At 43.1% G+C, this 13,943-nt stretch overlaps 1 protein-coding gene across 1 annotated transcript in view; it reads left to right on the top strand.

The window, feature by feature from the left end:
* Nucleotides 1-13,943, top strand: part of ABCC6 (ATP binding cassette subfamily C member 6) — a 47,919-nt gene that overhangs the window by 10,235 nt on the left and 23,741 nt on the right. The window contains exons 6-15 of the mRNA XM_054043052.1: nt 824-885; nt 1,836-1,967; nt 2,747-2,959; nt 5,973-6,150; nt 6,642-6,803; nt 9,500-9,592; nt 10,139-10,342; nt 10,930-11,076; nt 13,055-13,142; nt 13,853-13,922. Of these exons, the coding sequence (XP_053899027.1) occupies nt 824-885; nt 1,836-1,967; nt 2,747-2,959; nt 5,973-6,150; nt 6,642-6,803; nt 9,500-9,592; nt 10,139-10,342; nt 10,930-11,076; nt 13,055-13,142; nt 13,853-13,922 (1,349 nt within the window). The remainder of the gene's footprint in view (nt 1-823; nt 886-1,835; nt 1,968-2,746; nt 2,960-5,972; nt 6,151-6,641; nt 6,804-9,499; nt 9,593-10,138; nt 10,343-10,929; nt 11,077-13,054; nt 13,143-13,852; nt 13,923-13,943) is intronic.

Raw genomic sequence — 13,943 nt, 5'->3', positions numbered from 1 at the left:
CGGCTTTAACCAATACTATATGTAGTCCCACATGAGGTTAATGTATCACAATAGAGGCAATTATCTAGAAACAACAGCTCTTATTAAAAGTGCAAAATTAGATCTTAATGGCAAATTGAGGCGCATTCCATGTTATGTTCACTGCCTTGCTCAGGAAGAACTGAGATGATAGGGAGAGATGTAAGTGGATCTCTCCAAAGGGAGAGTACGGAAAATCACTCCTGGAAATAGTTGATCCTGAGAATCAAGTGTATTTTTTTAACATGCTTCTGCTTTGCCCTGCACAGGACAAATCAGAGAAAAGGGTTTACAGTGCAAATGACCAGACAGACTATATAACCAGTGCCACAGGACCATGTCTCTGCCTGTGCTGAACCTGGCATACTGATGGCATGCTTCATATGTACATTCTGAAAAACTAGTGACCTATCCCTATCCACGCATCTCACTTCCATTTTCAGTGCTGTTACCATACCGTGCTGACATTTGCCACATGCCTTCCCAGTGCAGCCAGCATTGCATCTCCCTTCACTACAATCATGGCAGTAATACTTGATCTTTTATAAACAAGTCATAGCCCAACTCCTGCATGAAATTAGTGTTTGTAAATCATAATATGAAGAAAAGGTACCCCTTGCTCCCAGCTCAGGCCTTATTCAGATTTGAATTAGTAAAGATCTGCTGCTTACAGCAGTCATAGTCTTAGTACCTTAACACAAGCAAGTTGCACATCATTTCTTGGTGGGGCAAAACCAGGATATTGTGTATTATGCAGTACGTGACTATTTCTACATATGAAACTTGTCTGTTTTTCCTCTCACAGAGTCCGTGTCCAGAACTTGGTGCCTCTTTTGTTTCCAAAATCACTTTCTGGTGGTTCTCTGGGTAAGAAAACAAGTGGCAAGAGACGTTTACTCTAAAATATCGGATAAGCTCCATCAGCTTAAGGCAGAAGGGCCCAGATCTTTGCTGGTATTTAGGCACCTAACTCCATTACAATTAAATGGGAGATAGTCGCCTAAATACCTTTGAGGATCTGGGCTGAGGTTTAAGGGACAGTGGCAAAGCTGACAAGCTCAGAGTTCCTTGCAACAAGACTAATTCTTTCCTCAGACACCTATGTGTACTCCCCAGGGCTCAAACTGTGCTCTGAGTTACGCTAGCGCAGTAGAGGCCTTTTTCACACCTGGATTTGAAGGGGACTTGAGTATACAATTTTCCCAGGTAACTTTGTGACTTGGAAAAATCCAGCCACCCTTCAAAATGATCACTGCAACTCTGCTAACATCCCAGCTTTCTGTCAGGAGAGCCTCTTTCAATCTCTACAGGGCCCCAGGGTAGTTAGAGATCATGAAGTTGCACCATCCTGCTACTTAGTTTTCATGAGCAAAGTGGTTCCTGAAATTTTTGAGAATACTTAAAATATTCTTGTAAATGTTTAGGGGTGGGGCAGCCAGCAACCATGCAGAATGGAAGGACAGTGCCAGATGCCCCCAACCAATGGGCCTGCTCTCAGATAGGCCAAGGCCCTGTCTCTGTTTCACAGGAGTCATGGGAAGCAGAATGCAAGTTTGAACAACCTCAGGGCTGATCTAATTTATGCGGGGGGTGGAGGGGGACACACAAGGCCGCTGAATGGCCCCAAGAACACGGAGGTTGCAAAGTGGGCTTAAAATCACCTTTGTCCTCCCCTTTCTGTCCCTGCCCCAAGCTCAAGAACGGAGTAACTGAGAATTAGGCTTAATATGTAGGACTAATTTAAGGCCAATCAACTGAACATTTTTCTTGGACACACAATCCTCTGTGCTTGGGACCGTTAACCATTTATTTTACAGGCTAGTCTGGAAAGGCTATCGGCAGCCGTTACAAGCAGACGACTTATGGTCACTGATGAAAGAAAACTCCTCAGAGGAAATTGTTTCCCAGTTTGAAAGAGAATGGAAAAAGTACTGTAACAGAGCCAAGCAGTAAGTACTTGTTCCAGACGGTGGGAGTTTCTCCTCTAGCTAGTGCAGAGCTAGCATGTTCAGCTTCCCAGGTGCTAACACACCACCTCAGAGCCCCATTTGACACCATCTAGTTCTCATTAAAGACTGGATCGTGGGGTTTATGCTGATAGGGCCAAATCCTGGACACCAGGGCTCAGCCCATGTGAGGGATTGTGTGCTGGAGATCGCCGTGGGGGCTGAATGTGGTAGGGTGCAAAAGAAGCTGCACTGCTGCTGTTTGTGCAGCTTCAGAGATGAGGCAGCCCCAGGGCCATTGTATTCCCTATTTGCACAAGGGAATGGGCAATGGAGTCACTGCCATTGAATCCTCAACTCATTCAACTAGTGGAAGGGGGAAGGCAGCCCCTGTGGATGGAATACCCGGCAAGGAGAACTTTGTGGAGTTTCCCTTCCCTTGGGCTCTTTCCACTGCCAGGTGATCTTCTGGCCATTTATCATTTAGAGCCATCTGACCTTAACTATGTTGAAATCTACTGGGGAACATCTTTTAATGTCCAAATATCCAGAACTGCTTTGGGGCAGGGACCATCTTTTTGTTCTGTATTTTTACAGGGGTCCTGTTCCATGACTGGAGCTGTTAAGTGCTGCCACAATACAAATAAATAACTCACTATTCAGGCCACTTGGGAAGCCCTGATTCCAAGTGTGGGGTGTTTATAGTGCTGTTGACAGCCCAAGTCAAACACTTCAGGCCTTCTTTGGTTTGCAGCCAATTTTCTTTGTGTTTATTTCTTTAGAAACACAGAATCCATCAAGTACAAGAAGGATCAACAAAGTGGAGCTGGTTTGGTTGAGACAGAAGAGACCCAGGTTCTACTGCAGCCAGAACAGAGTCAAAGTGAGCCACTGTTGAAAGCATTTTGGAACATGTTTGGAACCTATTTCCTTCTTGGTACCCTCAGCTTAGTCATCTGTGACGTCTTCTTGTTTTCTGTCCCAAAGATACTGAGGTACTTGCACATTCAGGAATGACTGTCTAGAAGGAAATGCTGTACATACCCTTACATTAACTACTTTTTCCTTACGTTATTTTTTTATGCTGATGAAAGGTGTCAGATTTGGCATCTTTGGATCGCTAAATCCTCTGTTTATTTGCTAAGCAAATGTGGCACTGGCCACATAACACAAGGTTCCTTGCACTTCTCTGCCAGGTTATTCCAATCTCTGTCACATAGAGAGAGACTTAAACCTCCAAGTCCTGAAAATTGTTGGTCTCTTTGTTACCAAAGGTGGCAGTTAGGGCCAGTATAATGGTCTCAGTATAGTACATACACATCACAAAAGTCATTTCACACAGGCTGCCAAACAGCCATCAGATGGCCGTGACTTTTCGTCAACACTGATGGGAACAAGATTCAAGCTGTTGCAGCATTGCCAAATCCAAGTCTTTAAATATCATGAGTCAGGCTCCTAAATTTCAGGAAATTGTCGTAAAAATTATGTTTAATATCTTTGGGGTTCTTTTTACTTGGCTTGTGGGATTTGAGCTTTTAGGGTGCAGTGCACCTAGGTCATGTTTTCAAGCTTCTCTCTGTGACCAGAGGACTAGAAACTTACTACTTGTTTTTAAAATGAAAGCCGAGGCTCTTAATTGCATGACTCCAGGAGCTGGGGCTTTAAGGAACACATTGGCTATCATGAGACTCCATATAAAACCGTGAGAGCAGACAACGCACTTGTAACTGTAGAATTGAAAGACTCTGTGCTTTGTATCCAATGATAAATTATAAACAGTAGAATAATGCCCCCCTACAGTTCTTAAAAAACTACTTCTTCAGGTAAGTATTTTTCTGCAACAGTATTGGTTCAGCACCAAAATGCATTATAGTATCACTTCAGACGAGTCAAACCCAGTTCGCAGGTGGAATAAGAGCCTGAAACACCATTGACTGCAGCAGAGTGGTATTTATACCACATATATATCAGCAATGAATGTGGCCATTGATTTCTCTGATATTTCCGATCAACTCATGCAACCCAAAAAGAAATGCAATTAGGACTGTCAAGTGATTTAAAAAATTTGTTGTGATTAATCGTGCGATTAATCGCGCTGTTGAACAATAATAGAATAACATTTATTTAAATATTTTTGGATGTTTTCTACATTTTTAAGTTTTTTCTTACTACAAATATTTGCACTGTAAAAAACAAAAGAAATAGTATTTTTCAATTCCTCCATTACAAGTACTGTAGTGCAATCTCTATCATGAAAGTTGAACTTACACATGTAGAATTATGTACAAAAAAAACCCCTGCATTCAAAAATAAAACAATGTAAAACTTTAGAGCCTATAAATCCACTCAGTCCTACTTCTTGTTCAGCCAATCAGCCAAACAACATTTTTACATTTGCAGCAGATAATGCTGCCCACTTCTTGTTTACGTCACCTGAAAGTGAGAAGAGGTGTTCACATGGCACTACTGTAGCTGGCGTCGCAAGATATTTACGTGCCAGATGCATTAAAGATTCATATGTCCCTTCATGCTTCAACTACCATTCCAGAGCACTTGCTTCCATGCTTATGACAGGTTCTACTCAATAAAGATTCAAAACAGTGCAGACCAATGCATGTTCATTTTCATCATCTGAGTCAGATGCCCCAGCAGAAGGTTGATTTTCTTTTTTGGTGGTTTGGGTTCTGTAGTTTCCGCATCGGATTGTTGCTCTTTTAAGACTTCTGAAAGTCTTGTCCCTCTCAGATTTTGGAAGGCACTTCAGATTCTTAAACCTTGGGTCGAGTGCTGTATCTTTCCTTAGAAATCTCACATTGATTCCGTCTTTGTGTTTTGTCAAATCTGCAGTGAAAGTGTTCTTAAAATGAGCAACATGTGCTGGGTCATCATCTGAGACTGCTATAACATGAAATATATGGCAGAATGCGGGTAAAACTGAGCAGGGGACATAAAATTCTCCCCCCAAGGAGTTCAATCACAAATTTAATTAACGCTTTTTTTTTTAACAAGCGTCATCAGCATGGAAACATTTCCTCTGGAATGGTGGGCGAAGCATGAAGGGGCATACAAACGTTTAGCATATCTGGCACGTAAATACCTTGCAATGCTGGCTACAAAAGTGCCATGCGAATGCTTGTTCTCACTTTCAGGTGACATTGTAAATAAGAAGCATTATCTCCTGTAAATGTAAACAAACTTGTTTGTCTTAGCGGTTGGCTGAACAAGAAGTAGGACTGGGTCGACTTGTAGGCTCTAAAGATTTAGACTGTTTTGTTTTTGAATATAATTATGTAACAAAAAAAATCTACATTTGTAAGTTTCACTTTCATGATAAAGAGATTGCACTACAGTACTTGTATGAGGTGAATTAAAAATACGGTTTCTTTTGTTTATCATTTTTACAGTGCAAATATTTGTAATAAAAATAATATAAAGTGAGCACTGTACACTTTGTATTCTGTGTTGTAACTGAAGTCAATGTATTTGAAAATGTAGAAAAAAACATCCAAAAGTATTTAATAAATTTCAATTGGGATTCTATTGTTTAACAGTGTGATTAAAACTGTGATTAATCACAATTAATTTTTTTAATTGCAATGAATTTTTTTGTGTTAATCGCATGAGTTAACTGCGATTAATCAACAGCCCTAAATGCAGTAGATCATTTTACACTGCAGTTGCACCGTACCGTGCTGGGAAAGTGTTATGCTAGGACATCTCTGCTCCAGCATGAGAAGGAGCAGTTGAATGTTCTGACCTGCAGTAAAATAAAACAAAAACTAGGTTGGGTGCTGCCATTTTACATACTTGGGATGCTGGGCTGTTTGCCCTGCCTTCTATTGTTTTACTGACAAATATCAGCCAGTGAGGGTTACAAAGCCTGTAGCCTTGCTAAAGACAAGACAAAAAATCCCCACTGTTTAGGCCTTTCTAAAAATACTGCCTGCTGTAAGGGACATGTATTTTGTAATCTCAGTTTGTATCCATCCGCTCAACGTTCTCTTGCAGCCTTTTCCTGGAGTTCATCATGGACCGAGAAGCCCCAAATTGGAAAGGTTATTTCTATGCAACGTTACTGTTCCTATTAGCTTGCCTCCAGACTCTGTTTGAACAACGTTACATGTACGTATGTCTTGTACTGGGAATGAGGCTGAAGACTGCAGTCACAGGCCTAGTGTATAGAAAGGTAAGCCAGCTTTTCCCTTGGGGAGTTGTTTTTCTTATCAACCACTAATGTTTTTGATGCAATGGTAAGTAATAACTTCTACCCCAAATATGAATAATAGTTAAGAGCTATTTTTAGCAAATAATTCTGAGATCTGGGGAAAGCATTGTCCCGTTTGCTGTTGTGAGGTTCATGGAGTAGCTCTTACATCTAAAAAAAAAAAAAAAAAGGACTGGAGAGCAGGGGGTGAAAGGTGTGCTTTGCCGAGCAAGCTAGACATTATTTCATTTTTTATTGAGCACTGAATAGACTCATCTGCAGGGTGAAGTCACATGACCCTGAATGATGTTTTCGTTCTTGATATTACAGTGACTAGTACTTGGCCTCTTTATGAGCCTGATCCTTCTTCCCTTTGACCTCAGCATGAAGTTGGTTATTTATTTTCTGAACAGAAGCTGATTTTGACTGTTTGGGCTCTTGCTTCTCCCACCCCCACCCCATCCCACCCCCAGATCTTGGTCATGTCAAATGCAGCAAGGAGAGCAGCAACTGTAGGAGAAATTGTCAATCTGGTATGTGTCGATGTGCAAAGATTAATGGATCTCATTATATATTTTAATGGGACCTGGCTTGCTCCCATTCGGATCATCATCTGCTTTGTCTTCCTGTGGCAGGTAAGAGATGGTCACGTCTATCTGTTCCTATTCATGAGATCAATGGTAAAGAGAAGTTGTCATGAGTCAGGTGTGAAGTTTGCTGCCCAGAACAACCTGATATTTCCATCTGTCTCTTTTCCCATCCATCTTTGAGCTCTGTGGTATAAAGCAAACACAAACACACACACTCATTAGAAGGAAAAATGAATTTCCCCACACATTTAAATGTGTCTTTTCATTGTTGTTTGTTATTCTTCACTGGATGCCTTGCTTTGCTTCATCCTTCCACCCACACAACACACAGTTCTTGGCTTAATTTTGTGGATTCCAGTGTTCAATCTGATCTCCGAGATAAAGACAGTGAATGCAACTGTTCTTACAACCTGCTCATGGAAAAAAAGGGGTCTCTCCTTCCGGTGGTGCCATTTAGAAGAAAAATATGTTGCCCTTTCACAATCAATACTATAACTGTTTCCAGCTCTCTGACTTTCATGGTTCTGGTGTTCAGTTATTTGGCACTGCCCTAAAACATAACAATGAGTATGACCTGCAATGTGAACTTTCCTACACTTTATCCTAAAGGCTGATTCCCATGAAGTCAGTGAGACAATTTGATGAGAGCGATCATTGTGGTACTGTTATGAGAAATGTTCGTTGTAGGCTTACTGGGTAAACTAGATTTACTACGTGCCAACGTTAGGATATAAATGATCCTGAATTAGTGCAAGACTGAGATGAGCTAGATAATGCTAGTGACCTTTCCATCCCTACATTTAATGAGGAGTATTATATTTCTGCAGAATAAAGCCCCCAGTTTTGAATCACGAGCATTTCTGTTTCAGCCTATTTGGTTCTTTGCCAGATGAAATCGTGCACCCTGTGGGGTGGGATGATCATGTTTGTAAAGTCAGGCAGCTTTGAAGACTGGGGTCCTGAGAGACTTGCATTACCCCGCTTTGCTGACTAGGATGGCCCATGCTCTTGTTAGCACCTGGAAGGGTATTACAGCACCAGAAAGTGAATTAACAACTGTATGTCATGTTGAGCATCACCGCCTTTCTGGAGATGGTGTTGCTAGTTGTCTGGGGGAACACGGAGGTATTTGGGGGTTACTTGCAGGTAACTGATATAGAGATGTTGGTCCATCTCTTCATTTGGGAGTAATTAGTGCTCACATGAACATCAGAGACTGGTATAATCAGCTAGAGCCAGGAGTAATGCAAACTGGCATAGTGCCAATTCTACCACCCTACCTCTGCCCCAGGCATGCATCACTGTGATTATTCCAGTACTGGCCTCTCCAGCACACTGAGGTGATTTGTAAAGGGAGCAGAGATCCATTAAACACTACGCTAAGAGAGCCAAACATTTATAATTTACCATTCACGTCAAATTTGCACTCATATATCCAGTGGTCCAAAGCTAGTGCAATAAAACATTGCTGTTGCACTTTGCTAGCTGATTTAAATCCAGCCAGACCCTGCAGCATTGGCCCGTGTGACTTTCCTAAGCCAGCCACTAGATGTCTCCATTAATGCATCCAAAGGCTGCTAGAGGAAATAGCAATGAAGTGTTGGTTCTCAAGCACGTTTCTGGATCTCTCACAGACATGACTGTTTTGTTCCTTCAGGGAAATAAACATAATTCATCAAAATAAAAAACATTACCACCTATGAGATAGTCTATGAAAATAAAATCACTGGGCCAAGTCTCCATCCACATCATTGGCTTCAATGAGCTTCCCCCGGGGTATGTGAGAGGAGGATTTGCCTCTGAATTCAGTACTTAGGTGTTTTGCATCAGCACAGTTGAGTAAGGCCCATGATCACTCCAGAATCCTCATGGAGGGCTGAGGCGGCAGCAGGATGAATTGGTCACAGTGTCTTCATTAAAATACTCCTGAAGGCAGAGGAGGAGGAAAGTTCTAGGATTACCCAAAGGAGTGTGCAGTGAAGCGTGACTTACCAGCACGGTGCCTCCTGCTGGTTGTCCTGGGAATTAGCTCTTTTCCAGCATACGGTGCGCCCTCTGCAGGCAGGTGTCTCACCTGCCGCTGGCCCCATGTCCCTCCCAGACCAGGGTGCCCTTTACCTCAGGGTTCTGCCACAGCAGTACCCCCATGCTCTGGGTCTCCCCTCCCTGGGGAATCTCCAACCCTCTAAACCCACCTTGCCTCAGTGGCTACTGCCAATCATCATCTAGCCCCCGCTCACTGGGGCAGTCTGCAGTCTGTAATGGCCACTCATCATTGGAAAGGGGTTAGGACCTGCTGCCTTTGCCTATTCCCAGGCTGTATCTCTGCAGTCCCAGTACCTCTGTGGGCCTTCAACAAGGCCTGCAGCCTGGGGTTTTGCCAGGCTGGAGCTCTCCAGCTCCCTTGTCCTATTCCCCAGCACTTCTCCAGTTCAGGTACCTTCCTCTCAAGCAGCTAGCCCTTCTCCCTCCAGGGCTGGAGAGAGAGACTTCCTCAGCTCCTGGCCCACAGCCCTCTTATCAGGGCCAGCTGTGGCTGCTTCCCCAATCAGCCTAGCTTGGCTGCTTTTAACCCCGGCTTATCGGAGTGGGGCAGCCACCCCACTACAGGGTGTTAGACACAAGCCTCAAGTGGGAAAACAGGCAAAGAACAAAGTGACCAGGAAAACTAGTATCTCTACAAATATTTCACCAATGTTTCTTGTGTTTCTACGGCAATCTCACCTCTTCTCTCCTGGCAGCTCCTGGGACCATCTGCCTTGACTGCAATTGCTGTATTTTTAATTCTTTTGCCTTTGAATTTCGTGATCACCAAGAAAAGAAGTCACTTTCAGGTACTTTTTGCCTCCTAAAACTGCAAAATGTTATCATTGGCATGTGAATTTCTGGGATTCAAGATCTAGCCTCACAGATTAAATCCCATCATTCTCACCCAAGTAAGAACCCCATGGAGCCCAAGGATAAGGAACAAAACAGAGGTGATTACATGTGGGTATATTGTAATTGCACTGAGATGTGACTAAGTGATAGCTCAGTGTTTGTTATCCATGCTGATCGTTGCTGTTTGAAAGGATCCCAGACATTCAAAGCCTCTGAAGATTGCTTATAGATGTAGTGTGAGCTCTCTAATAGGATTATATTTTGCAGGTTCATAGACCAAAATTTTAATGTTTTTCTGCTACTACTAAACAATTAAATTGCCTGAAGCTACAAAAGTAAATATCCAACCTTACAGAGCTACAGGCAAAGGGCCCACATGTTACTTAAGGGCCCGGAGATCCATTCCGAATTTACAGCTAGGTTCAAGGTGGTGTTCACAAAGATGGAAGAGTGACATTTTCAGCATTCCTAATGACAGCCTCAATGGGCCTTTATTTTAGGAGGACCAGATGAACCATAAAGATAACCGAGCAAGACTCACCCATGCCATCCTCAGTGACATTAAGATCATCAAACTCTATGGCTGGGAGAAAGCCTTTATGGAGAAAGTACTCGGTATCCGAAAGCAAGAGCTTCAAGCTTTAAAAAGCTCTCAGATCCTCTTCTCGCTGTCTCTGTCTTCCTTCCACTCATCTACATTCCTGGTGAGCAGTTCACTCTCCTTTACAGCACACAGCCTGTTATTCCCTTAGCACCATAGCTGTGCATGGCACTTTATAGACAAATCCAATAGACAGATGCCTGCCCAGAGAAATTAATTGTCTATTTTCCTGATTCTGCAATGGGTTCCCTGCAGGCAGATCTCTACACTCACACAGGGCCCACAAGGGCCTGAGGCTCTGTGCAAGTCCAGAGGTCCACCCACACCAAGCTCACTGCAGGATCAGGGCCTCAATATTTTTTTATAATGCACTGTTGCCTTTGCTGCTGTCCCATCCCAGCAACATACATTATCTAGGATAGCCTTCTGGAGGGGAATGTTCATGTCACTATCTCACTGTATTTGCAGTGCTGCAACGATCTCAAAAGCACAATAAGTGGCACAATCAAATTGGCTGAACTGTCACCAGATTATAAAAACTTAGCTTCTAGAACTCACAGGACAACGTAAATGGGTGTGGCGGATGCCACTGCGGTTTTACAAAATGAGTCCTGGGAGAATGACGCACCATCTGAGCACTGCTTTGCCGGTCTGTGAATACTAGTTTGCCTTCCCTTTGCTCCCTTGCAGATTGCATTTGCCATGTTTGCGGTCTACACCCTGGTGGACAAGCAGCATGTCCTAGATGCTCAGAAAGCCTTCGTTTCTTTGACCCTTATCAACATTCTCAACACTGCTCACTCTTTCCTGCCATATTCCATAAATGCCACTATACAGGTTAGTTGCAGGCTATGTTCTCATTTGCTTGGTCATTACTTTCTTTTGCACAGCACTGGTCCGAGGTGAAGGTAGGGATTTCTTAAGGAGCGGCACACTCCTAGCTTAGGTCATGTGGGGAAGGCCATGGGAATCGGGGAGTGGCGCATGTGGGCATACAGTCATCCAGATGCGTGGAGCCTTCTGGGTACTGCTATGCAGTCAATGTTCCATAGTGTATTGAACGGGTTAGCAAGAGCAGTTTTTTCACTCCTTTTTGGCTGTCATCATGAAATGTAATGTTAATGATTTGGGTTTATATTCATTCACATGGAACAACAAGGATGTATTACTATCAGGGGCAGTCTTAGGGATAGGTTAAGTAGGCTGCCACCTATCCCATACAGCAAGAAGGGACCATATCTCCCAGGATGCCACATCTCAGAGTCTGACGAAATAGCATTGTGATGGTCAGACTCAGCAATGGTCTGATTCCAATCCACGCTTCTCCAGCCAGGAAGAGGGCGAACTCCAAACTCCTGCTTCAGAAATGTTTTCTTATTTCTAGCTCATTCCTGTGCAGAAGGCACCACTAGATCTCGGACGTGTCCCAGGCTCCATTATGCCGAGTGGGGTGATTAAAACAGACTGAGACAGAAGGGGAAGGGTTCTTAGCACTAGCCCATGAGAAGAGGGGGAGTTGTGAGTGAGCACTGCTCACCCAAGCCAGGGAGACGAGGAGGAACATCTGCTGCTTCTAGCAGAAGTGGGGAAGCTGGGCTTCCCTCCTGTCTCCCAAGATGACTGTCATTGCACCTCATTGAAGGAGCATTAGAGCCAGTGAAAAAGGATTCTGGGGCATATTTGGGAAACGATGGCCAACTGCAGACCTCCGAACAGAGAGAGGAGCACCCTTCCAGAGGAAGAAAGGACATGGAATGACTGGGTATTGCGGAGCTGGATGGGAAGAAAGGCAAGTGGGGTATGGTATGGGGAAAGGGCACCAACGCCCATTGTTGTCCTCGCTTACAGACAGCTCCCCAACTTGAAGCAAATACTCACCAGCAACCACACACCACAGAACAAAAACACTAACCCAGGAACCTATCCTTGCAACAAAGCCCGATGCCAACTCTGTCCACATATCTATTCAAGTGACACAATCATAGGACCTAATCACATCAGCCACGCCATCGGGGCTCGTTCACCTGCACATCTACCAATGTGATATATGCCATCATGTGCCAGCAATGCCCCTCTGCCATGTACATTGGCCAAACCGGACAGTCTCTACGCAAAAGAATAAATGGATACAAATCTGACATCAGGAATCATAACATTCAAAAACCTGTAGGAGAATACTTCAACCTCTCGGGTCACTCAGTAACAGACTTAAAGGTGGCAATTTTGCAACAGAAAAGCTTCAAAACCAGACTCCAATGAGAAATTGCTGAACTTGAATTAATGTGCAAATTAGACACCATCAACTCAGGTTTGAATAGAGACTGGGAATGGCTGAGCCATTACACACATTGAATCTATTTCCCCATGTTAAGTATCCTCACACCTTGTTGTCAAAGTGTCTGAAATGGGCCATCTTGATTATCACTTCAAAAGTTTTGTTTTTTTTTCTCCTGCTGATAATTGCTCATCTTAATTAATTAGCCTCTTAGAGTGGGTAGGACAACCCCCACCTTTTCATGTTCTCTGTAATTATATATATCTTTGCTATATGTTCCATTCTATGCATCCGATGAAGTGGGCTGTAGCCCATGAAAGCTTATGCTCAAATAAATTTGTTAGTCTCTAAGGTGCCACAAGTACGCCTGTTCTTAAAGCACCAAGAACGCTCAACTGTCAGTTTAATTTTCCACGAATAAACTGCAAACACCCAGACAATACCATTGCCAGGGAAATGACCTGAGCTGGGCATTCACTTGAATTGTAACCATTTACTATTTTAAATCCATTGACTGGTTTGTGTGTTTTTAAATTTCAGGCCAAGGTTTCCTTAAGCCGTTTAGCTGCCTTTCTTAATCTTGAAGAGCTGGATCCAAACAACATGAGCACAGTTACCTTGGACCACCGTAAGCATTGCCCTAGGGTGATTGCCCTGGTGAGGAGAGCATAGCACTCCACTTCCACTAGTATTAGTTACACACAGCATAGGGAGTGTGCGCCATGTAAAATGTGGCTGTATCGCCATTATAGCTACTAGTTTCATTCGGTTCTCTCTCCTGTATATTGATGATTTGACAGATACAATTTTTATCCTCCATGTGTATTTTTCTTCCCCCAAAAAGAAATAATCCACTGCTGTCAGTTAAGCTTTTAAGAGGAGGGTCAAGAGAAGATTTTATAGCGTTAACATTAAAATACTCTTAATTATAATAATTAACTTCCTAGAATGCAGCCCTTAAGGGTCACTGAATAACTCAAGGAAGTGGTGAGGGGCCTGCAGGCCACATCCTTGGCTAGTGTCCATCAGGATAGCTAGCCAACTGAGGACCAGACCCACAAAAGCTCATCCCTAAGTCACTAGGACAAATCTAGCCACTGGTGGATATTGACCAAAAGTCACTTTATCTGTTGGTTTGGTGATCCCGCTCTAGTTGCTAGTGTATACGCATTCTACTGTGTGCACTCAGTTTGGTGATAATTAAACTGCATTAATCTTTTTTAAGCTATTGAGAACATTGCATAATTTACTGCAATGTAATAAATCAAATAGAAACAAGTACATTTATGTAGCTCTCTAAATACCCATGTATGCCTTTCATGTCTCTTTATATGTTAGTACAGAATGGTATCACCGTAAGAAATGGAACATTCAGTTGGTGCAGAGGAAGCTCTCCTTGCATTAAAAGGTACAGGCTTTTATTTCAAAT

The sequence above is a fragment of the Malaclemys terrapin genome, chromosome 10 (assembly GCF_027887155.1).
Source record: "Malaclemys terrapin pileata isolate rMalTer1 chromosome 10, rMalTer1.hap1, whole genome shotgun sequence".
Lineage (NCBI taxonomy): Eukaryota > Metazoa > Chordata > Testudines > Emydidae > Malaclemys > Malaclemys terrapin.
This window is presented reverse-complemented; position numbering and strand designations above follow the sequence as displayed.